Source organism: Gallinula chloropus (genome assembly GCF_964237585.1).
Source record: "Gallinula chloropus genome assembly, chromosome: 2".
NCBI classification, from domain to species: Eukaryota; Metazoa; Chordata; class Aves; order Gruiformes; family Rallidae; genus Gallinula; species Gallinula chloropus.
The window spans coordinates 100,580,409-100,603,087 of record NC_140086.1 but is presented as its reverse complement, the minus strand read 5'-3'; the positions used below and the strand labels follow the sequence as shown (position 1 = coordinate 100,603,087).

The 22,679-nt window shown below is 44.7% G+C and overlaps 1 protein-coding gene across 4 annotated transcripts in view; it reads right to left on the bottom strand.

The window, feature by feature from the left end:
- NFATC1 (nuclear factor of activated T cells 1) overlaps window positions 1–22,679 on the bottom strand; it is a 115,478-nt gene that overhangs the window by 38,590 nt on the left and 54,209 nt on the right. For 3 of the 4 annotated variants that reach the window (XM_084260159.1, XM_084260160.1, XM_084260162.1), the window contains exons 7-8: window positions 9,488–9,543; window positions 8,169–8,301 (exon numbers count right to left, since the gene is read on the bottom strand). In XM_084260159.1, the coding sequence (XP_084116285.1) occupies window positions 8,169–8,301; window positions 9,488–9,543 (189 nt within the window). Of the gene's footprint in view, window positions 1–3,476; window positions 5,349–8,168; window positions 8,302–9,487; window positions 9,544–22,679 lie in introns of those variants that run through there. The other variant, XM_084260161.1, reaches the window with a different exon arrangement.

Below are 22,679 nucleotides of genomic sequence, written 5' to 3'. Positions count from 1 at the left end.
AAATGCTGTTTATGCCTTTGAAATCCTCCCCCCGTCAGTCAGTTTTTAGCCAGGCAGCACACCCTCTTCACCACGAATCAGACATTTCTTCAGAAGACGCTGCGCAGGTCATCATCCCAACTGCTGCCACTGCTCTGCTGCTGCCTCACCAGAGACACAGTTAGGAATCCATAGACACATCTCCATGTACAGTTTTAGCCACTCTGGATTTGTGCAAAGACAAAATTCTGGCTGCTGCGGCAGCACTGGCTGGATCCAGCAGGCTGGAGCAGAGGAAGAACCTCACCCCTCGTTCTGACTCTGGAGCAGTCTTGTGTTTGGGAGAGGCAATGGGCTGGCTGCCCTCAGAAACTACAATCCCCCCCATTTTTGTCACAGCAGTGCAGCCGTGGCCGAGCAAAACTCTCTAGAACACCCTGCCAACATACCTGCAGCAGTAGCAAACTCAGTGATGAGGGTCATGCATTCAACCCCAGGGATCTCCCAAGAGAGTCACTACAGGGGCCTTTGCAGATGCTGTCCGTAAATTGGATATTTTTCCCTAGGTACCAATTCAACTAAAACATTTTTTAAAGGTCAAGCTCCTATCAAGCCTTTGCTCTTTAGTTAATAAAACCAGAGCACGGTGGGTGACTCAGAAACAAAGAGAGCCTCACGCTATCAAGAAGCCGTAGGCAGTGCACATGTGCGACTGCAGCTTTTATCTACGTAAGTATCTATCTGAACTCACTCACCCTCTCTGGCTAGTACGCTGCTACTGGTAGTTCTCACTGGGAGGACTACCTCCAGCACATGCCTGCCTGCCCTCTTTGGGTTTATGTATATGTATTTTTATGGGATCAGATACATATGTAGAGTTTTATACAAGAATAGCCTCCAGGTAGATGGAAGCTTTGTGCATACATCTCAGCCTATAATCTCGGACAGTACCATTATCTGATTAGAAAGTGCTTTCCAGCTAACTCATTTACTAAATGCTTTTTAACAGCTGCTAAACTATTAGGTTATTCTGTGCATATTTATGAGACAGAAGATTAAATATGGTAGCTTGGTGCACATGCTGTTTAACCGTCTGGGCAAGAGTGGAAGGTAGGTGGAGAGCGTTTGGGTTGCCTTCGTACAGAATGCCTGCAACAGCTTTCTTCCAAAAGAAAGGGGGAAGTTCTTAAAAGGCACAATTCACTTTCCATCCTAACGCCTCATCCAATCCTACAGTGTTGAAAAGGATAAATCAAGTCCGGCTTGCACTGCTCCACCGCTTCCTTGAGCTGGAGGTCTAACTGTACACAACACTCAGGCTGGCTGCACCATGGCCTTCTATGTCATTTCACTCAGATGTGTTAAAATTCACTGGGATGAGGTCTTTTCTGATGATGCGGCACAACATGACACCACCAGCGCCGACGTTACTCCTGCTCTCCGGAGGAGGAAAGAGGACAGGAAAGTGGGGGTTGCAGGTAGGGGTAGTAGACAAGGCAGCAGTGTGGGAGCAGCCCAACGCTCCTCAGTCCTGCAGGAAGCTCTGCAGAGATGGGCTGGCAGGAAGGCATCCTTACTGTGCCAGTCCTACCCCCAGATCCAGCCTCTCTGGAGAGGGGTTTGGATCCAGCTGACCACAGACATCTCAGCTCTGACAAGGCCTTTGTTGTCAGACTGATGCAGTCCCTCCCACAGCCAGCAAAGCATATCCTTGCCCATGCGTTTCATCTCCCGAAGCCACCAGCACCATATCCCCTTTAGGATCAGTCACTGGGTGAGATTAATTATGGTGATCAGCCACTTGAGGAGAACAAAAATAAGCATCTCCTGTAATCCAGCCCATGTAATTCTAAACCCCCTTCTCCCTCACACACAATTTTTACCTTTTGGCTTTTAAGCTAATTGGAAGATCCTAAAGCCCCTTGCTTGCTAACATATGCATGTGAAAACACTGGGAAGTAAAGGAGGGACTCCTCGAAATGCTCATGCAGAGGGGTTCGGTGATCGGAACTGCAGGCTGGGGTTTGTACTCTAAAGGGGAATATTTGAAAAAGGAGGTACTGCCAAAGGACAACTTTATGCACTGGAAATTATCTATTATGGGTGATCACTATGACAGAGCCGGCTGGTCAGACACAGCCAAGGGCTGAGACACAGCTATAGTGCTCATCAACCACTGCTGGTGGCAGGGACATCACACAGGGAATGCTCCTTCTTGGCCTTCCAGAGCAAGACAGAGCACCACACAGCAAGGCTGAGTTTTGCCTCTGAAGACCAAGACAACTGCATCTGCAGGTCGAATATGGCTGACTAGGCTCCCGATGACGGTCAAAACAGGATGTCACCTGGGGGAAGTGCTGCAGCTCTACTGGGGACCCAGAAACTGGGAGCAAAACCACCCAAGGCCGGAATGCCGGTGAGCATAATGGCTGTCTGCTCAGCCCTGCTCTGCCTCATGCGGCTGCTGGAATGGAGCGGTGGGGCTGATGTGCCGGGCGATGATGAATTTTGTGATCCTCTTAAATGGAAACAGGACTCCGACAAAATCTTGCCTGCTTTTTGTTACTCTGTTAAATGTCAAAAGCAACTATCAGCCACTTAGCAGCCAAAATGAAATAAACTGTAACAGAGCATAGTGTAAAAATGAGCAACCATGATTCATATTTTCACCTAAAATTAAAAAAAATACCCTGGGGCCAACCTTTCCCCCCCTCCTTCCTGCCCTGATCTGCGCAGGCTTTGCGGCGGCCTGGCTGCTCCCTGGGCTGGGTGGAAACACTTTCAGCAGGTCCGAGGCTTCAAGCATGGCTCGACCATACTCTTGTTTCCTCACATGCAGGCCTGGGGATAACATACTCCTGGGCATAACATACTCCTACTGACTTCCACACTCCTTCCTCCAGCTCCCCAGGCCAGCTACGATGTGCCATCCACCATGGCACTGCCATGGCCACCTTACGCATACCACTGGTTAGGATCCTTCCACAACCCAGGCATTGAAGTTGAGCCTGCTTTGCCAGCTTTCCCCCAGATTACAACCATTTTGCAGACATGGCTATGCCAATTATTTTGCGTTGAAGTTCAAAAAAAAATCAAGATGTGAGGAGTGCCAGGAGATGATCGGCCAAAGTCATGGTCTGTGTCACCTCAGAGCGGCAACACTTTGCATCCTCATTTTATTGTTTTTCTGGCAAGGCAGCCGATGTCGCCTTCTGACTTAGAAAGTGAGCTGTGGGCGGAACAGCCGAGGTGAAACAGAGGCACGGCTGCTCAATGCAATCACTAGAAAACTGCTGATTGTACTCATCTGTAGGGCAGGCAGGAGATAATTTTAGACCAGAGGCAGGAAGTTCGGAGGGTGCTGACAGCAATGGGCACCGCTCACCCTTTTCAGAAGCACACCAAGAGCTTCCCTTTCGCGTCACCGGGCTGCAAACAACAACACCAAGGTGCCTCTAGTCACCACAGCTCCGTGCCCACAGATTCAAAAGGACCTCTTTCCTCACCAAGTCACTTGTCTATGCGGCCAGGTTTTCAGAGGGGCTTAGCACCCCAAGAACTTGTGGAGGTGTCTGCAGAGATGCAAAGGACCTGCAGAAAGCTGGCTCTATGAGTGAGAGCTGTGGACTTGGAAATCTGGCCCTATGGGTGGTGAAATGCATCTCAAAATAAAAGTTTCCCAGTTTGTCAACACGATTTTAATAAATACTAGAAGTAGTGAAACTTTTTTTTTTTAATAATGCTTTGACAATTAAAAGCCTGACAGAAACAGAAACTGGAAATATTTTATCATCAGCTCTTTGCAAAAGAGTCATTCCAGTAAAAGAAATACATCAACTTTCCTTTTTCCATCTTATTAAATATTTCCTAGACAAACTAGCCTGTCTTTGCTTAGTCTAATGCCACTACTTGTCTAAATAAAATTCGAAGAAAAACTTTTCTCTGTTCATCGTTCTTGACATCAATATTCATTAGATAACAGAAATCACAGAGAGCATTGGCTCCTGTCTGCAAAAAATAAGTTCTTGACCACGTTTCCTCCATTTTGATGTTCCTACTTAAAAGGAATCTGAATAAACAGCAATCTAACCCTTATCATTCATTGTGTTGTTTAAAGTCTTCTGAGCTGGAGAACTTCTTCAGCTTTCTTAGCAGATGAAAGCACAGGATTTGGAACCACAGCATACATGTCTGATGGCCTGCATGCTTCTTCAGCCTCTCCAGCTTAGTTTGTACCTCAAATGCTACCACTTTACATCAAGTGATTTCAGAAGACTGTTCCTCCTGTTTGAAATGATATGCATTGAAATGCATATGAAATGATATATAGGGCAACGGTATAATAAATTCATAGAAGCGAAATGATACACAGCCAGAAAAAGAGATGAACACCAAGTGTTTTCTGAGAAGGCAGGGTTCACAAATGCAGGGGTCACCAGTGGTTTTCCAATATGTCCTGCCACACACAACGGGGACGCGGAGCACGCCTGCGCAAAGCCGCAGCTATGGGGGGGCTTTAAAAGATGAATATCCAAGTGTCTCCTCATTGTGCTCTGTTCAGACTCCTGACTGCTGTGTCCGGTCCTGTACCTTGCTCCTCACATTCTGATGCGATGTGGCAATGCAAAATATATTAGTACTTACCATATGAGCTGCAGGGATTCACCTGTGCCAGAATGGTATGGAAACTACTTATATTTCTGTGCCAGGCGTGTCTGGGGAAGTCTCAAGAGCCTACAGCCTGCAGGCTCCAAGACAAAACTGATATGCAATTGCGCAGCAATGTGTAATAGAGAAGCAATACTTTAAAAAAAATGACATTACAGTCATTTCTGTACAATATAGGCTAATACAGGATTCGGGGATTGCTCAAATTCAGCAGAACAGTAAATCAAAATTTCAATTAGAAGTGGATTATGAGTACTTAAGTTTACAGTCTGTCCCAAGCCAAAGACTTAAGCAAGCCCATTTTCCAGACCTTGGCTCTCATTTGTGAAGCCTTCTACTTTCTGTTTTGGTGTGTTATTTAAACTTTTCATTTACAGAGGAGTGAGATTTTAATTTTTACAGCAGTTTTTTTCTTTCTGAGGCAGGAACTCGTCTTCACCAAGTAAGTCCCTGCTCTGTGAAATGCTTGAGCTAGCACAGAGGGAAAGTACAGTCCTGCCGTATCTCCACAGCACAGGAGAAGCCTTACGGCGGCGAAACCATAACACTCTGCTGGAGAGGGCAACTTGTGCTGGCTGCATGTCCCAGAGCTGTACTCCATGGAGACGCTATAGGACCATCCACAGGAGGTGGGATGAGTGAGGCCACGTGTCCCTGGATCCACTGGCTGTTTTCCCCTAGGGAATGAGGAGTAACAGGAGCTACGGGGAAAAAAAAACAACCCTATTGCTCTGTGGTCGGGGTGGGAACCGCACAGCGAGCCCACGGCTCTCCCACTGGTTGCACTGTCTCTGCATGCCCACACCCACCCCAGGAGCACAGCCAGTGGGCTCACATAATATTTAGGCTTTAGTCCACACACAGTATTTTGCTTTGGCACATCCCAGTTGACCTGCAAAATATATGTCTAATGTGCATTTTGAAAGATTCCTCATGTAGAAATACCTGCAATGTTATGGTAGCCACTGAAATGCTAGCATTTTGACTAGTCTTGAAGAGCAGAAGGAGAAGCAGCTTGCAGGATACCGTCTGATTTGTGTAAAACCACATCTTACACTTGATGATCACTCTGACATTTGCTTGTCAAAAACCTACACCTCCTATGTTCATGTGATTTGTTTAATCAAGAGACAAAGTGCTACCTGAACCAAAATAGTGCTTATCGCCTTTACATTTTTTACACCGATCACACAGTGATTGTTGACTCAACTATTTTTCCCTTCACGAGCTAAACTTTGGTTTTCTACGATGTCTGGAAACATTAATAGAATGTTGTGACTGAAACCAAATAAAGCAGAAAAATCCTAAAATGACTCCTAGAAGCACAGCAGTGTAAATGACTGATTCAGTCATTGCGCATGGTTTCTGCACGCACAGTGAAGTTGATCCTATCTTTTCAAGACACAATGGAAACAACCACCAGCAGCGTAAGGGCAAAACCTGACAGCTGCAACACAGGCGTAATAAAAATGTACTACACTATTAATTCTGATGACTGCAGAAGCACATTCACTCTTACCACTGTTATGAGAGGGTTTGCAAAGAACGTAAGGTGTTTTTCAATTACCTAAATGCACATATACATATATATTAAGAGAACATGAGTGGATAACCAAAAATGAAGGGGGACAAGGTATATTTACTCTTCAAAACCTGTTTCCCTTTCCCCTACTATGGCGTTCTGTGGGCTTTTTTTCAGGCTTCCCTACACTGAAACAAAAGGATTTCACAGGAATTTAAATCACTATGTCAGACTAAACAGGATTCAAAGTTTTCAACAATTACCATAATTAAAGATGTCTTTGCAAAATAAAGCTTAGGCCAGTTCTCTGTTGCCTGTCACTAGGTAGCTATTCCCATCACTTCACATCAAATGAAACATCAAATATTTGCACCTCAGGACAGCAGCAGCATGACCAAGTTTGCAGCAGTGAACATCATTCCCAAGGATTAGGATAAAATGGTAACAAAACATATCTATGTGAAGGCTGGAGAGGAAAGATGCTTCTTTAACAATTAGTGGTTAACAATAGGTATGTATTCTGGTACATTACACCCAGTTACCCTTATGAGGGTGCCACTTGGGTGGCAAGACAATACCTGTCGTCCTCTGCAACAGATTTTTGTAGCTGAAAAGCCTTGTGCAAGAGAATAGCAGCTCTTCTCATTTCCAATTTAAGTGATAAACAGTCTTTAAATATACCCAGACATACCCACTGGGGATGAAGTTTGCATAAGTAGGCTGATTCCGTGAAGCATAGCTACACGGCACATATGCACTAAGCAGTCAGTTGCCCACATCAGGTTTCCTGTATTTTTGTTTCAAATTGAAGCCCTGATAAAAGTCTGGAGAGCATGCAAGCTAACTAGGTGAAATTCTAAATGCATTTTATGGGATTTCACCTGCAAGAATTTGGCAGGTCTCATCAAGCCATGTGACTCAAGTATTGCTTTGTGGGACTTTCCCTCAGAAGGAGTATCTCCACTTGGGAAGTCTACAAAAAAGCATGAATGTCATCATTTTTCTAATGCCTTTTCTTTACAAAACAACAACAAAACCACCACCCTTTTTCCCTACTGCCCCCCCCCCCCCCAAATGTTCTCAGGTAAAAAGCATTTTAAAAAAACAGAACCCTAAATTTACTTGCTATTAAAATCTTCATATAAGCCTCCTTGGATTTCAGCTAGCATGAGTACTTTATTGTCACATCAGAGTCACTAATGTAAGCTTCCAAAATCATAGAATGGTTTGGGTTGGAAGGGACCTCAAAGATCATCAAGTTCCAACCCACTGCCATGGGCAGGGACACCTCTCACTAGACCAGGGTGCTCAAGGCCCCAACCAACCCAGCTTTGAACATCTCCAGGGAGGGGACAGCCACCACCTCCCTAGGCAACCTGTTCCAAAATAAATTGGCACACGTGTTTCTGAACATTTTCTATACATGAAGCATTTTGTATCATGCACTCTGACCTCCATCCATAGTGTACTTTGCACTGCTACCCAGGAGCAGCATCAGCCTGGAGTGTCACTTTCACCCCACACAAGACAAGTGAGGTGCAGGATGACTGGAAGGAGAATCCTCACACCACCTCCAGCTCAGAGTCCAGCACCCTTACAACGCTGCAGTGCAAATTCAGAAGTACTATTCAAAGGCTGTGTACCCTCTTAGGCCCCAAAGTCACACCCAGCGTTGACAGCAACTTAGCAGAGAGTTCAGCACATTCTCAATTTGTGGCTACACATGTGAGTTTGTGCTGAGGCTCTTCAGCTCTTAAAAGCAGGAGAAGTCCTGGTTCCAACATGTCTCTGCCACCAATACAAAACAAAATTATCTGCACAGAAGGTCTCTTGTGCGGGCAGCAGAGAGAAAGGCAGCTCTTGTGGTCTGATCTCACAGTACCAGGTATATCTCCTAATTGCTCAGGTTACTAAAGAATTATGAGAGCCATGTATCTTTCTAAGTACTCATCATTGTATCTCATTTTTACTAGCAGAGATAAGGAATACATTTTGTTACCATTAGCAGGAAGATAGGTGAAAAGCTGGTACTGGCTTCTCTTTCTCTTCCCATTGCAGACATAGAAGTTAACCTGAACAGGACTGGTAATCCTCTGATTGCGGAAAGGGGGTATCTCAACCACCAGCGAGTTCTGCAAAAGCAACAAATCAGACAGTCAAGGCACGACTAGGGCACTCGAGCTGTACAATAGTGTTCACCTGCTAACCCCCAGGTTCACATGGAGAAACCACTCTCCTCAGGGAAACTGGTTTGCTCTCTGGGCAGTGATGGCTTCCCACTGTCCACCATACCAAGGATTTAAGAAGCAGGGACATGCTCTTTTAGCATGGCTGGGGTTTTTACAAGTTCACTGGCCTTCACCTTTTCTCTTTGGACAGTGAATATGATACCAAATATAGACAAGGCTCCATACACCCTGCCTCTGGAAAGAACCTGTGGCCACAATCAAATCCTGGTGTCTAACTCAGCAGGAGAAAACACAACTGCTCAGCTGGCAGGTCATCCCCTGCATATCTCACCCTAAGATAAATTCCTTTGAATTAGGCCAGGCATGTGATAATTGAAGCATTTCCATGTTCCACAATGAAATCTTTCCTCATATAACATCTAGTGCTACAGGAAGAAGGGCTGGAGAGTGTGTTGATGACCTTCCACTGTCAGAAACCAAATGCTCCAGCCCTGGGCTAAGGAATGACTTAGCTGCTAGGGCACAGTGAAATCTGCTATGACCATCAAAACCTTTCTACAAGAATAAAAGGGAACGCTTGTTTTAGCATTTGGCCTGCATTCAGCTGAGGCATTTAAACTGTTTGTCTGCATGTCTGCAGCAGATTTGCAGCTAACAGACTCTTGCATATTGCTGCAGAGGTGGAACTGTGGCCGTATTTCCCACTTAACAGTCATGGCTGAGGGAGACACACTTCTCCAGCCACGGAGCTGATCTCCTGTGAGGGGACTCACATTTCTTCTGCCAATTGTAGACGAAAACCAAGGAAAATGATCAGAAACTGCTTTGGGAGCAGAGGGAAGAACAGACCCAGCAAGACAGAAGATGAGCAGACTGGGCTGGCCCATCCTGGACAATGAAAAAATATTTTCCAAATGGTCTCTCCTACTTTCGGGATAGCTTCCAGTGAAGGCTTTTTACCCCATGCTCCCATTAAAGAAAGATTTCCAGGAGGGGAGGCCTAAGTACTTGTTCTGTTTCAGTGGGGAGACACAGTGCCAAAGCCTTGGAAATCCCTCTTTAGTAACAGTGCTGGAGAAGGCAATATATATTTTTCATCTTGATGTTAAAATATTTAAGGCAGACTTACTGGCTTGCACATTTCTTTGTCGGTTTTGGCTTCCATTTCCCACACATGGTGACCATCTAAAAGACAAAAGAGAAAGATATCTCATCCCATCCTTTTTTCCTCTCTCAAGTGTACAAAAGAACGACTTTTGAAAAAAAAAAAAGTCTCTTTGAAAGGGCACTGCTTATATGAAAACCATCTCTCAAAACACATTGACCAAGCACTACCCAACCAGGAGGCCATCTGGGTAACCCGCGGCAGGAGCCCACTTATCTTTTCTGAAGGGGGAACCACAATCCACAGTGCATGATACTGCGAGGGGGGAAAGCCACTGGAAGTTAATTCTGCCACTAGTTAGAACAAAATATGCAACTCTTCCACGCCTTAGTTTCTCAAACTTCTAGACAAAAATATTGCTACCTATGAAATCTTTTGATCACTACCTATGCAGTAATTCACATGCAACATTAATATTAAACAAAACAGATAGTATTAAGGAAGCTACTCAGCCATTCAGTATTTAATTTGAATATACTCCTAATATATGCAGCTTATCATAATTCTGCTCCATGGATCAAAAGGTGTTGGGTCTTCCTCATTTACTGTATTTCTGTCTTCAAGATTTAAGCCACAGGTATCACTTTTTTCCAGGGACCCACTTTTAGAAGAAATTGGTTTTGTCTTGTCATTTTTCCCGTGCCTCACTGATACAGAAGTCACTGGCCTACAACAGGGTTTTTTCCTTCCTCATAGCTTCAAAACTCAACAGCAAAGAAGTTAGAAAAATAATACAAAACGTAAGGTTTCCGTTCCCCAGGCCTAGGAAAACACAAACGTGTACGAAAAGGCCACAAGCAGACTGCTGTCTAGGCTGGGCAGCGGGGACACATGCAGCTTCATGAGTCCCGCCATTGTCAGACGTCAACAGAACGAGAGGGAAAATGAGACTTTATGTCATCTCTTTTGTGTATTTATTGCAGCATCGGGACATGCAAATGCAAATATTAGCTATTTTGAACTTCATCACATAGACCTGGGCCTGCCTTAGGAAAACAGCTCTCGGCAAGGTAAAAGAGTGAATGCACTTTTTCTTCTCTCTTCGCTTTCATGGCCAGGATGGAGGTGACGCATTTAGAACTGCCTGATTTATTACAAATGTCTGTAAATAATATTTTTGTGTACAGCTGTCCTACTGTGAAAGGAATGCTGCTGAGGGACTAGCCCTGGTGATTGTTTTAACGTCCAAAACCCTTTTCTCTGCAATGTATGGAAAGAAGTGCAACGTGAAAGCTGCAGCACAAATAGCACAGTGGATTTGGCAGGTCTTTCTGTAGGAAACAATTAGCAGATCTACCCTTAGTTTCTTCCTACATTTTAAATTGTGACGCTGGAAAAGGAATCCCTTTAATTGGTACTGCCACGTTTGGCGGCTGCAAGGGGAGAGAAGGAGCAGCCAGACCGTGCTCAAGCCTCCTTAACGATGCCTTTCGAGAGCGCCAGAATCGAAGCAGACTTCTCAGGAGGACTGGCGATCACTTCACAATTTATCTAACAGATGCTTCCCCCGAGCTGTCAGTAGAAAAAAACTGACCAAAATTTGGCAAGCCGGGGCACATCTCTTGTCTGGGAGCAGCCTCCCGAACCCTCCCAATAGAGCCCCTGTAGCCCTCCTTTCTTGCCCTTCCCCCCTGCCTCCTGCAATTAATTCAATCAGTTGTAAAAGTAACACAACGCCGACCCTACTGTACATTTTGCAAAAGAGCTTCTGCTTTTTAAGAGGTTTGTTGGTGGGGCTTTTTAAACCTACAGCCATCCAGACTAGTAGTTAACATGTGTTCAATTTGCCTTTGTAAACGGATTACCAGAAGTTCAGGTTTTTCGCTGTGTTTAATTTCTGCTTTTCAAGACGAATGATCTGATTCAGGTTTCTGTTTTTTATTTCCTGCTGATTCTTCAAGTAAAATTCGAACGGCTCCATCTCTTGTTAATCTTTCAATTACTTCATGCAGCACTGCCTTTACGCGCTTTAGAAAGTTTTATGATGACAAAGAGAGTTTATTCAGAAATATTTTAAATGCTGCAATCTAAACTATTAGGAAAAATAAAAATCCAGAGCCATGGCTCATCTCTGGAGGCTCTTAAGAACAATACGGGTTTCACTTCAAGAAATTCCCTTGAGACTGTCCAGACCATTGTGGCTCAGCGACTGAGGGGAAGTGGAAGAGAGGGAAGAAGTAGGGAAAGTAGGGAGTAGACAACTCATTAACAGCTAGTGACATTTCATTTAACAAAAACACAGTGAGGAAAAGTTGTTATGAAGCAGAGACAAAAAAAAAAAAAAGACAAAAAAAAAAGACAATTCCTCATATTACGTCTGGTGAACCAAGAGGGAAATCTCAACGCCCACGGACTGGGACCAGCTCCAGGAGGGAAACCTTAGACCGCTACGTCAACTTTCTTACAGTAAACATGTTTTGCAGGTTTATACAGTTCAGCTGAAATTTAAAAAAAAAGAATAAAAAAAAGAAGGAATAATGGCTCTGAACAGTCTGTGGGAGCCAATCAAGACAATCTGCCTGCACTGGAGAAAATGGTTTTTCCCCCAGTGCCCATACGCTGAGGACCCTGGGGAGCAGGAGGCGGGATGCCGCCTCCCATCAGTGTGTGCTGGAGGAGCTGAGGGCTGCTCCGCGACAAAAGTTTCCATTGTACGCCTGCCACATCTGCAGCAGCCCGCCTGGTTCGGGGCCCAAGGCAACTCCCTCCTGGCCACCGGCCAACCAAAGTACACCAGAGCAATTTATACCTTTCCAAAATGCAAATAATTCAAATTACAGACATAACACAAAGCTGAAGCAGACACATTTCAGGCATTCCCGTTAAAGTTTACTCTCTGGAATTACCGTACCCAAATGGGCAGTTGTTATACGGGGAGGGAGATGGAGGCAGGAGAGGAAGGAGAGGAGGAGGCAGGGAGGAAAAGGGAGAAGGCAGAGAACGGCTTTCCAAATGTCTCATTTCATTCCCTTTCATTTCACTATTTACTTTCACCAAGTAATAAGAAGTGTCCTCTCCAAACCAAACGCCTGGCTTTGTTTTGGTGTTTTTAAGATTTATGGCGCAGTATTTTGAACAGAAAGGCACCTCTTTATATAGCTAAAAAGTTGTGTCAAGGTATTTTACAGGATTTGTTCTATTTTGTGGTTTTGGGTTTTTGGGTTTTTCTTTTCTTTTTACGAAAGGGAAATAAACCAAAGCATCGGCAAAAAGAAACACAGACCCGCAGGGTCCTCAGCGGAGTGCCCCGCTCCCCCAGTGCCAGCAGCAGCAGATTACCCCAGACACAAAGCCAAGGCTTCACCTGGGGACTCAGGCCAAGGCCTGGAAGAAGGACCTTGGAGTCCCTCCTCCTCGGAAGCAATGCCGGGGGGGAGTGAGAAACCCCTCCGTTTCACACAGGCTCTACGACCTGCCCCGGCTCGGCGCTGCACTGACAGGTGGCCATCAGCGCTGCCGCCAGCTGAAGACACCAGGTTTTGTCAGGAAGCCTGACATTTACAGACCGATGGCTGTTATTTATAGCCATCCCTGCTTTGGGTACACTTCACCACCAGCCGCTTCAGCCTTTCCTTTTTATTTTTTTTCCCCTTCGTCGCTGTGACACTCGAAGCACCTGGGACGGCTAATGACGAAAATACCGCGAACCTACCGCCTTACGTGGGGTGGATTTTCAGCTTTGCAAAGCATAAACACCCCGCTTTAACTTGTGGCAGCTGAATGGTGAATGGGCCTTTGTAGTCTGCTCTTATCAGCAGCTTGCTCCAGCGTTAAAGGAAACTACGCACAAATCCAGAAGTAAAAATACTCTAATTCATCAGGGAATTCCCTGCAGTATGAGTCACTGGACGGCTTCCCCACCACCACACCCAGCTACAAGATTTCCACATAAAAAGGCACTGTAGAAGTCTGTTTTAACACAGAAGCAGTGCTAAAAAGTAGTTGTGTAAATCTAGTGGTAAAGGTAGCGGCAGGCGTTATTCACACATAAAGCCTGGTACACCACGGCGTAGAGATTTTCTTCATGGAAGAATGACACAAAGAGCTTGTAAAGACTTTCCAAAGATATTTTTCTGCCGTCTTCCCTTCGTCGCTGCCCATCAGGACAGATCCCCTATGGTTTCCAGGGCTGGGTTTACCTCCACCCCCCAGCGAACTGCAAGTGTAACGCCAGGGACTCACAAGCTCATAACAATCAAAACCACCAGTGCAACTTTCACTACAGACTGATGGATGGCAGAAAGAGGAAAGAACATATAGTACCAAAAATCCCCAAGCCTGGAAACTCAGGAGAGTATAACATCTGGCAACCACCTAAACTTTGCCTCTATGAAATGGGCATAATGGGAACATTCAGATATATTTCAGTGATTTCACTTTACTACAGCAGGTTAAAACAGTCTATATTCTTTAGTGGTCCTGTGTTCAGTTGAGATATGAGAAGAATAGACATTATTTAGGATTTCACTGCCTGTAAACAGAGTATATTTTATACTCTTCCAGCCTGCAGCTCAACAGTTTGACTGCACTGGCTGGACTGTAAATCTATATTTACATTTGTATGTTGCAAGTAAGATGGTGAAACTAGCTCTAACTTCCTCAAGGGAACCCACTACTTGATTAATATTTTGTGAGATTACCCTAACCAATAATGCCTACATTAAAATCCCAAATTACTTTAACATGTCCAAAACAGGCAGGGCACAGATGCAATGTGGAATGCTTATATACAGTGTAGTTTCGAGGTGTTTTGCATTTTCAGTTTGCACCCCAACCTCTTTTCACTGGGAAGTATACTCATGGCACTGAGATGACTGATCTGTGAACAGGTCCAGAAAGAAAGGATGGGGAGAAGAGGATGAAGACTTAGGCAAAGTCTTGCCATTGGAACTTCCAGTTTTGAGCAGAGATGCTATCAGCTTTCAGGCCAGGACAGGTTGGGCCAGGTCTGTGCCTGGGCTGGCAGTGAGAGGCGATGAGGCAGCTATGTTGCTTAGAAAAGAGCACTCCCCATGCCAGTCCTGGGCACGACCCACCAGCACTGTCTCACCTGCCAGCATATATGCACTGGCACAGGTGTACTAGTGCTGGGTTTTGGTCCAGAGGCAGCAGCCTTTCACATCTGGGGCTGCCACAAGGAGCCACGGCACTTTCCTAGGCTGGTCTTGCAGGCATCTTGCTGTCAGTAACATATCCCCAGCTAGACACCAGGAAGCCCAGCAACCTGTGGGTGTAAGCCTATGCCTGGGCTTACACACCGGTGTATGTTTTAAAGACATTTACAAGGGACAGGCTATAAAGATGAACCAACACCAGCCAAGCAGTCTGCCATTGGATGTACAGGGAAGATGGGGCAGGAAGACAAAAATAAAGCATTCAGAAATGCAGGGAGAGTAGAAAGTAGGTATTTGCAATGTAAGCAGCTAGGACCTTTCTTTTCACAGTCTCAATGGTAATTCACCCTCCTGAGATCTGCCATCTCAGGTCTTTCTGCTATGAGGAGGGAGATGCCTCCTGGTCATGCACATGCTCAAAGCCACCTGCAGAGCAGCTTCACCTGCTGTCACCCCTCCTGATGGTGCCATGGCCTGCCGGCTCCCTGTCTGCACCATGACCTCCCCTTTGCTCTCCCACTGTTTTTGCTATGAGACCACACAGCTGGTCTGACTTTTGCCTACTTTATTTCCCTCTTCCTTGCCAGGAAGACCCAGACATTCTTTGCCCTCCTCACAGCCTACTGTCCTGCTACAGCGACTTCCCCCATAGCTCTGTTCCCCATGCCTGGCATCTCTTCTGGCATGCATCAGTTGGTCCACGCACAGCAGGGTTCATGCATAACTGACCTATTAGCATTTCTACATCATAGCCGCTATATTTCTGTCTTGTATGCATTTTTGCAGCATATGGATTTTGTCCATTCCTTCAGCTATACATTTTTGCAGTACTGAGCTGAACATTATGTAGACTTAGGCATGTCTGTCATGCAAACGATGTTCTCAAGTTACTTTTTCTCTCTTTTTTACCTTAACAATAAAAAAAGTTGTGCAGAAACCAGGTGATAAAAATCCAGTACAAACTGTATCTTACAGTACTTTGGCATCTGTGCCAGACATGTGCTTCCTCAGCTGGGCAAGCCAAAAGCTGAGGGACATACTTTGCCCAAACGGTGAGCCTTTTTAGCTGCTGTATGTCTAACAGACTTAATTATTCTGAGTTCAAGTGTTTGCTGTAATTTTAGTCCAAGTAATTAAAAGGAGGCACTGTGCTGACAACTGACTGATCGGGGTTCATTTTGAGCCAGAACTGATGGAATGACCTGCCAGGTCCTATTTTCAGCAGAATGGAAGCTGGTTATGCAATTTAGGCTCTCTGGCACCTCCCCCTCTATTCAAATTACCATTGGTCTGAGGGTTTTACTTAATAACTCTCAGTAATTCCAGGTCTAAGACACTCAACTGCAAGTAAAACTGAAGCTTAACGTCCCTGCAAAGTCTCTCTGGGGCAGGCAGGTCGAACCAAGCACACCCAACACCGCCATCCACCAGTAGTCATGACAATATTTCACTCTGTCTTGGGTTACATTTGGGTCATCTCATCTTCACAATTTTAGTTTCCTCTGGGAACCCCTACTAGGCTGAACTTGTGACTTCACAGCTGAAACTGAGTAAAATATTCCTGGTCCATCTTCTTCTGTCTAATCTGTCTCATATTTTCTCAGAGACTACTGGAGTAACAAACCTCACAGCCAGTTTAAACCAAGTTCCAAATTTTCCTTCCATGAACAATTCTTTTCCTCTGCCTCTGTGCTTGATGCCAACACCACCACCTGTACTATAGCTACTCCTACTTCTTTCTCATCTTAAGATGGAAATTTGATCCAAGTGCTTTCAGTTTTTCCTTCTTGATTATTTTTTAAGACACAAACTCTTCATTTTTATCTATGTGGCCACAACTTCTCATCTTCCAGGAACAACCCATAATGGCAATGGCACATGACCTTTTAGCAGAGTCTGAACAGTAAGCTTCTGAACAGCACTTTTTTTTCTTTCCAGTTCTCATTGTTTCCCTCATGTCCCTTTTCTTGTTTCTCTTGTCCAAGGTCAGTCTCAATTTTAGAGGTCCTTTCTTCTCTCCTCTGATTTGACATCAGCTTCCCTGCAACAAAGCTCACCTTAAGAATGACTTATCTCTCTATTCCTCTCTTAAATTTCATTGTGCTTTCTTCAACATTGCTCTTGAAGGTGTAACCTTTTCTCTCAACAGCCCAAAAAGGAAGATGCTCCTCTTCCCTCAGCTCTCCTCACTTTTCCTGTGATGCCCACCTGAGACATGAACCAACTCTTAAAGATGTCAGGAAAGTAAGAGGAGACAAGGAATTGTTCTTTTCCAGAAGATACAGACAGTGCCTCCAAATCCAAGTACACTGGAGATATCTCCTTGTCTTGGTTTATGTGGCAAAATTTTGGTAGCAGGGAGACTGCAGGAGTGGCTTCTGTGAAAAGGTGCTAGAAGCTTCTCCCATGTCTGACAGAGCCAGACCCAGCCAGCTCCAAGATGGACCTGCTGCTGGCCAAAGCTGAGGCCATGAGCAAAGCTGGTGGTGCCTCTATTTAAGGAGTAAAAAATGTTGCGCAGCAACTGTGAGAGAGAGGAGTGAGAATACGTGAGAGAGACAGCTCTGCAGACACCAAGGTCAGTGAAGAAGGGGGATGTGCTCCAGGCACTTGAGCCCATGGAGAAGATGATGGTGGGGAAGGCTGTTCCACTGCAGCCCATGGAGACAACCACACCCAAGCAGACATCCACCCAGCAGCCAGTGCAGAGCCCATGCTCCTGGAGCAGGCTCCTGGCAGGAGCTTCGGGCTGTGAAGAGAAGCCCACGCAGAGCAGGATTTCTGGCAGGAACTGTGGACATGGGGAACTCATGCTGGAGCAGTCTGTTCCTGAAGGACTGAACCCTGTGGAGAGGACTCACACAGGAGCAGTTCATGGACGGTCTCCTGTGGGAGGGGTCCATGCTGGAGGAGCCTAACAGCACGGGGAGGAAGGAGCAGCAGAGAGCAGCTGTCATGGACTGTGTGTGGCCCCCATCCCTCTGTGCCATTCAGAGGGGAGGAGGTAGACGTTGGGAATGAGGGAGTGAAGTTGGGCTTTGGAAGGGAGGAGAGGGTAAAAGCCCATTTTACATTTACCTTTGTTTCTCACTATCCTACTCTTTTTTTAATTGGCAATAAATTATTTTCCCCAAGTGGAGCCTGTTTAGCCTGTGACAGTAACTGGTAAGCAATCTCCCTGTCTTTATCTTGACCCAGGAGCTTTTAAATTTCATTCCTCTCCCTCTTCTCCCCTGGCTGCCCTGCTGAGGTAGGGGAGTGAACGAGAGGCTTGGTGGGTACCTGGCAGTCAGCCATGACCAGCCCACCACACTCTTCCTCTACTGTCTTTTGGCAGAGATTGCTTTACTAGACTGAGCTTTTTCTGGTAAGGGCTATGAATTCCTGCGTGCTTGGACAGAGGGTACTACTGGCACATTAACAGTAAAAACTATCCGAAATCTTGTGCTAGTTACAAAAGTTCAGAGACAAAGCTTTGATTGCACGGATACAGCTGCTTGAAGCCACTTAGTCTGGCAGAGACATGAAAGAAAAAACTTGCAAGCATTCAGTCACAGTTCTAGAATAATTAAAAATTTACAGGATTACTCAGAAAAGTGACTTTTAACTAGAGACTGCATGGCTATTCCTTATTTCTCTGTTGTCCACAGCAAGTATCTGTGATTGATTGATTGATTGATCTCATTCTTCCCTGTGAGAGGAACACCCTGGATGAGGTTTGCTGCTGCTGATACCATCTCATGCGTACGGCTGCTGTCCTGATCCCTCTTTGCCATTCCCTAGACTAAACAGCCAGGAAAAACTGAAACGTGCTGACATTTCCTACGAGCTACATCACTGCTCCCGCGTGCGCGTGAGAGGGTTCCACCATCAAATGACTCCACCATTTGATGACACCATTTGCCCAAGGGTATCTATTTCTGGGCAGTGGCCAGAAACCCCTTCAGCTATCAATACATCTCTAGGAAATAGGTTCAAGTGACCTTCACATGAACTCTCACGCTCCCAACTTGTATGCCTTTGAAGTTTCCAGTTTATCTAGTTACCAGAATTTTTAACCTTGCTGAGCGTGAGTCAGCACGCAACTGCTTGCTGCCAACTGGAACGTGTGTCCTGAACTGGGATAAACAGACAGATAAGGACAAAATTATGTAGTATCTGTCCATCCAACTAGAGGGGGGAAAGGGAGTTTTGCCACTTGCTTATTTATTATGTGAGCTACAGTATGATTACCAGCGTGAAACATGACCCCTTTTTGGCCAGCTGCCCCCCAAACTGTGACTGCTACTGGCAGTGGAAAGAGCAATGGAAAGATCTCTGAGAATGTAAGATCTTTTACCAAATGGAGCTCTGCCAGGACTCAGGTCACCCGTCTCCCCATCACATCACATCACGTCAAAACAGACTCCAAACCATGAGCTCCCAAGTGTAGCTGAGTCAAACCAAAAAGCCCACATGCTTCCCCAACACATCCGTTCCATCCACATGCCACTCAAATGTTTTGTCAACATATCACTTTCCAGAACTTTTCCTAAGTTCTCCTGAAGCTAAAATACTGCACTTGAGTCACCTGCCATACAACAAGGCAACTTTTGCTCACACAACATGCATGAAACAGACTTGAATTTCTCTGACTGACATTTATAGCAGCAACAGATTGCTAATCTTTGCCAGAGACAGTGAAATTTGAGAGAAACAAAAAACCTGTGAAATGCTTGAGTGGACACTTAACTTCACCCAGCTTCCTTCTTTTCCATATCACTTTTACTTTGTGCAAACATTGGGCTGATAAATCCTGACCGCAGGTCTACTGGGATGCAAACTCTAAGTTTTCCCATCTGAAATACTTACAGAAAAGCGTGATTTCCTTTGGCATAGACAGCAAAAAAATTTGGTGATTTCACCCAGCTATCTTTCATCTGCTCCAGTGTAACTATTACCATGCCACGTAAGCAGCTTCATGTTTTAAGAGCGAAACCTGTTCCAGCAGGGAAGAGGAACAGTTTGGACAGAAAAATCCATTTAATGAAATAAAAACAACAATAGGATGAATGGTTTCAAGCAATACTAAATCTGAAGAACTCTTTAGTTGTTTGAAAATACTAAAAAACAAAAAAGAGACAGCGAGAAAAATGCCCAGGGAAAACACTTCTAGGTGCTGTTTATTTTTTGCTGTCTTTCATGAACTTGAGTATCAAAGGCTCTGGGCACAATAGCTGAGGATATTATGCAGTTAGGTTAGAGAGTGTGTGTAGGTGCTAGGATCATTGTTGATTTGAAGGCTGAGTAATTAACAACATGCTCAAAACCATTGAAGTCCATAAGCCTCGAGTTACTCAGAGATATAGCATTACAAATTGTGAGCTCTCTTAACGTCCATCAAAGAGAGTGATGCATCTTCAGGTAGGGGGCATTTTTCAGAAGGAAGCTCAAATGTGGGGCTTTGACCAGGACAAAATGGCCCTCAACATTAACAGCCCAGAACCAGAATTTCAAAGTCAGTGTTATTTGAGAAACTAATCCTGTAGTGAAGTTGGGTGTTATATTTCTGCCTTTTCACTCTTTAAAACTCTTGCCTTGAGCTCTGGTCACTAAGCAGCAAAGAAACAGGTCTGGGGCTCTAACTTAACTGGCATAAACTGAACTAAATGATCATTAGCGACTACACACCAAATATCCATTTCTTCTCATAGATCACAACTTGCTAATAATGATGATTTCAGTCAGTTTAACCTGATCTCTTGGGTATGTCTAGACTTGGCCAAATCCGTGAAGTCCAGAAATACTTGAGCTAGTTCCAGTGCCAAAACCATTCTAGCTACAGGACTAAGGAGCAATTTTTGAGCAAGGAGCAATTTTAGGGTAGATTAACTCCTTCAGATCTTAGTGTGAGACTCTTTCTAAATCCCAAAATATCTTGGGTAACGTTACAAGGTCCTAAGGCATGCCAGGAAGATGTACCCGGGACTTTCAGGTGCTTTGATGTTTGGCTTTGTGTCTCATCACTGAGCTTTCACTCATCAGTTACAGGAAACATTCTGTGAACTGAGTGAAGATAAATTAGGATTCTTCCACCACACTCAGTTTTATAGATCACTAATCATAATCTGATATACTAGAAGCCAGCAGGCTTTTGCGCTGCTTTGTAACTCATATTTCCTTCAAAAAACTAGCTTTGAAAACAAATACACAGTGTTTGCAGAAGTTGTTACCCAAAAAAAAGATAGCTGATGGATATATAGTCCTTAAAACATATTCTCCAAACACCCCTGTATTTTCTGAACTTCCCTCAAGGTTTTTGCTGCCTGGTGCATTTATAATCTAGAAATGAAATAAAAGGTTTTTAAAAGGCAAGTAAATAAATCGGGATCTTTCATTACAATTCCGGATCATGGTCCATGCTCTTGCAGATGCGTGTGTTGGACAGGAAATATTTTGTCTCTCCTAGCCAGCCTTCTCCCATAGCTAACAAACATCAACTTCATTTCATCCACTTTTGTAACTAAAATGCACACTTTGCCTCCACAGCAAGCAGCAGCACACAGGCATTGAGGGCCTTTGCCAAGAAGAAGTTGTAGACTTCTTAGTATTTTAGAAAGCACTAATTCTGATGAAAACCAGATTGGTATCAGGCATCTGAGCCTAGCACCCAACAACCATGACACGCAGACTAACAAGACCCTTTTGAAACTCAGAAAGATAGAAACATGACTACAAAAAGAGACAGAAAGTGAAAGAAGATAAAAAAAACAATAGTGTAACTTGTAAGACACAAAGTCATCATGAGACTCCCCAGGCTAAGAAAATACTGAATTTAAAAGAGCGAACCTCTCAAAGCACACTCAACATTCACGTTTTTACTACCACTAAGCTTCTTGGACAGTCGTTTTATACCATCATTCATCACTGGAAAATATGGTCTGATGTGCAAGCAATAAAACACTGACCAAAATCTCATAAAATAAGGACTCTTTTCAACACGAGAACTTTTTTACAGTACTGTAAAAGACTTGAGCAAATTTTAATCCACTTCTGAAAAGACTCATTGTTTATCTAACGGGGTGCCTTCTGTCTGAGAGCTGGACCACACCACGAGGGGTTCTCCTTCCAGAGGAGGTCCTCCCATTGCTCCTTCCACAGTCCTTTCAGTGCAAGTCCATCCCTTGGCTGCCTCGTTCCTCCTCTGTGAGACACAGGAGTTGCAGGGCTGCAAAGTGTGTTTTGATTTGCTTCGTAAGTTTCTCTGCTAAAAAGCAGCCAGCAAGGGGTTAAGCTGAAAGCACCAAGCCGGCTGCCTCCCCAGCTGAAGGATTGATTTGATCATTCTTCAGGGATTCCCTCTTGTATGAGTCACTGCTCAGACAGACTCCCCACGCAAGGAGGCCAGGATAATGCCATTCCTCCAGAGACTACAACAGCTGAGGGCTAGCCCTGAAGACTGAGAGCTTGGGACTCACGCTTGGAAAAACATTCAGCGGACCACAATGCACTAGGCAGACTTAAAGAAATTATTCAGACAGAAGGAAGGAAAAAAAAAAAAAAAGAAAAAAAAAAAGGGCAAACAAAAAGTGCTCTCAAACTCTTTGCGTTAACCAATTAAGTATGCAGACTAGCATGAATTAGACGAGCTCCCGGAGGCTGCCTCCTGGCTTGGAGACTCTGCCCGAGCGAGGACTGAAGACCTGAGCTCATGTAGTACAATATTTAAATTTTATATGAAAGATACATTCTAAGTGCAATGATTCCTGTGATCTATTACTTTGTAATAGCTGCGTTTGGCTGCTACCCACCAGGAACGTGATTAACATTTCGAATTCAAAAACAAAAGCGGTAACAGAGGCAAAACTAATGAATGTCTCCAGCTAATCACAAAAGTTCATAACCAGTTTCCTAAGAGAAGGACTACACTGGTGTTCCCTTCTCTTGACCTACTTACACAGACGTGCTAGCGCTGAAAGGGAAAGAAACACTGTGTGCTGATTTTCAAAACTGGAGGCTCGTAATGTTTGTTCATTTGACATTAAATGCAGTGACTCTGCTCT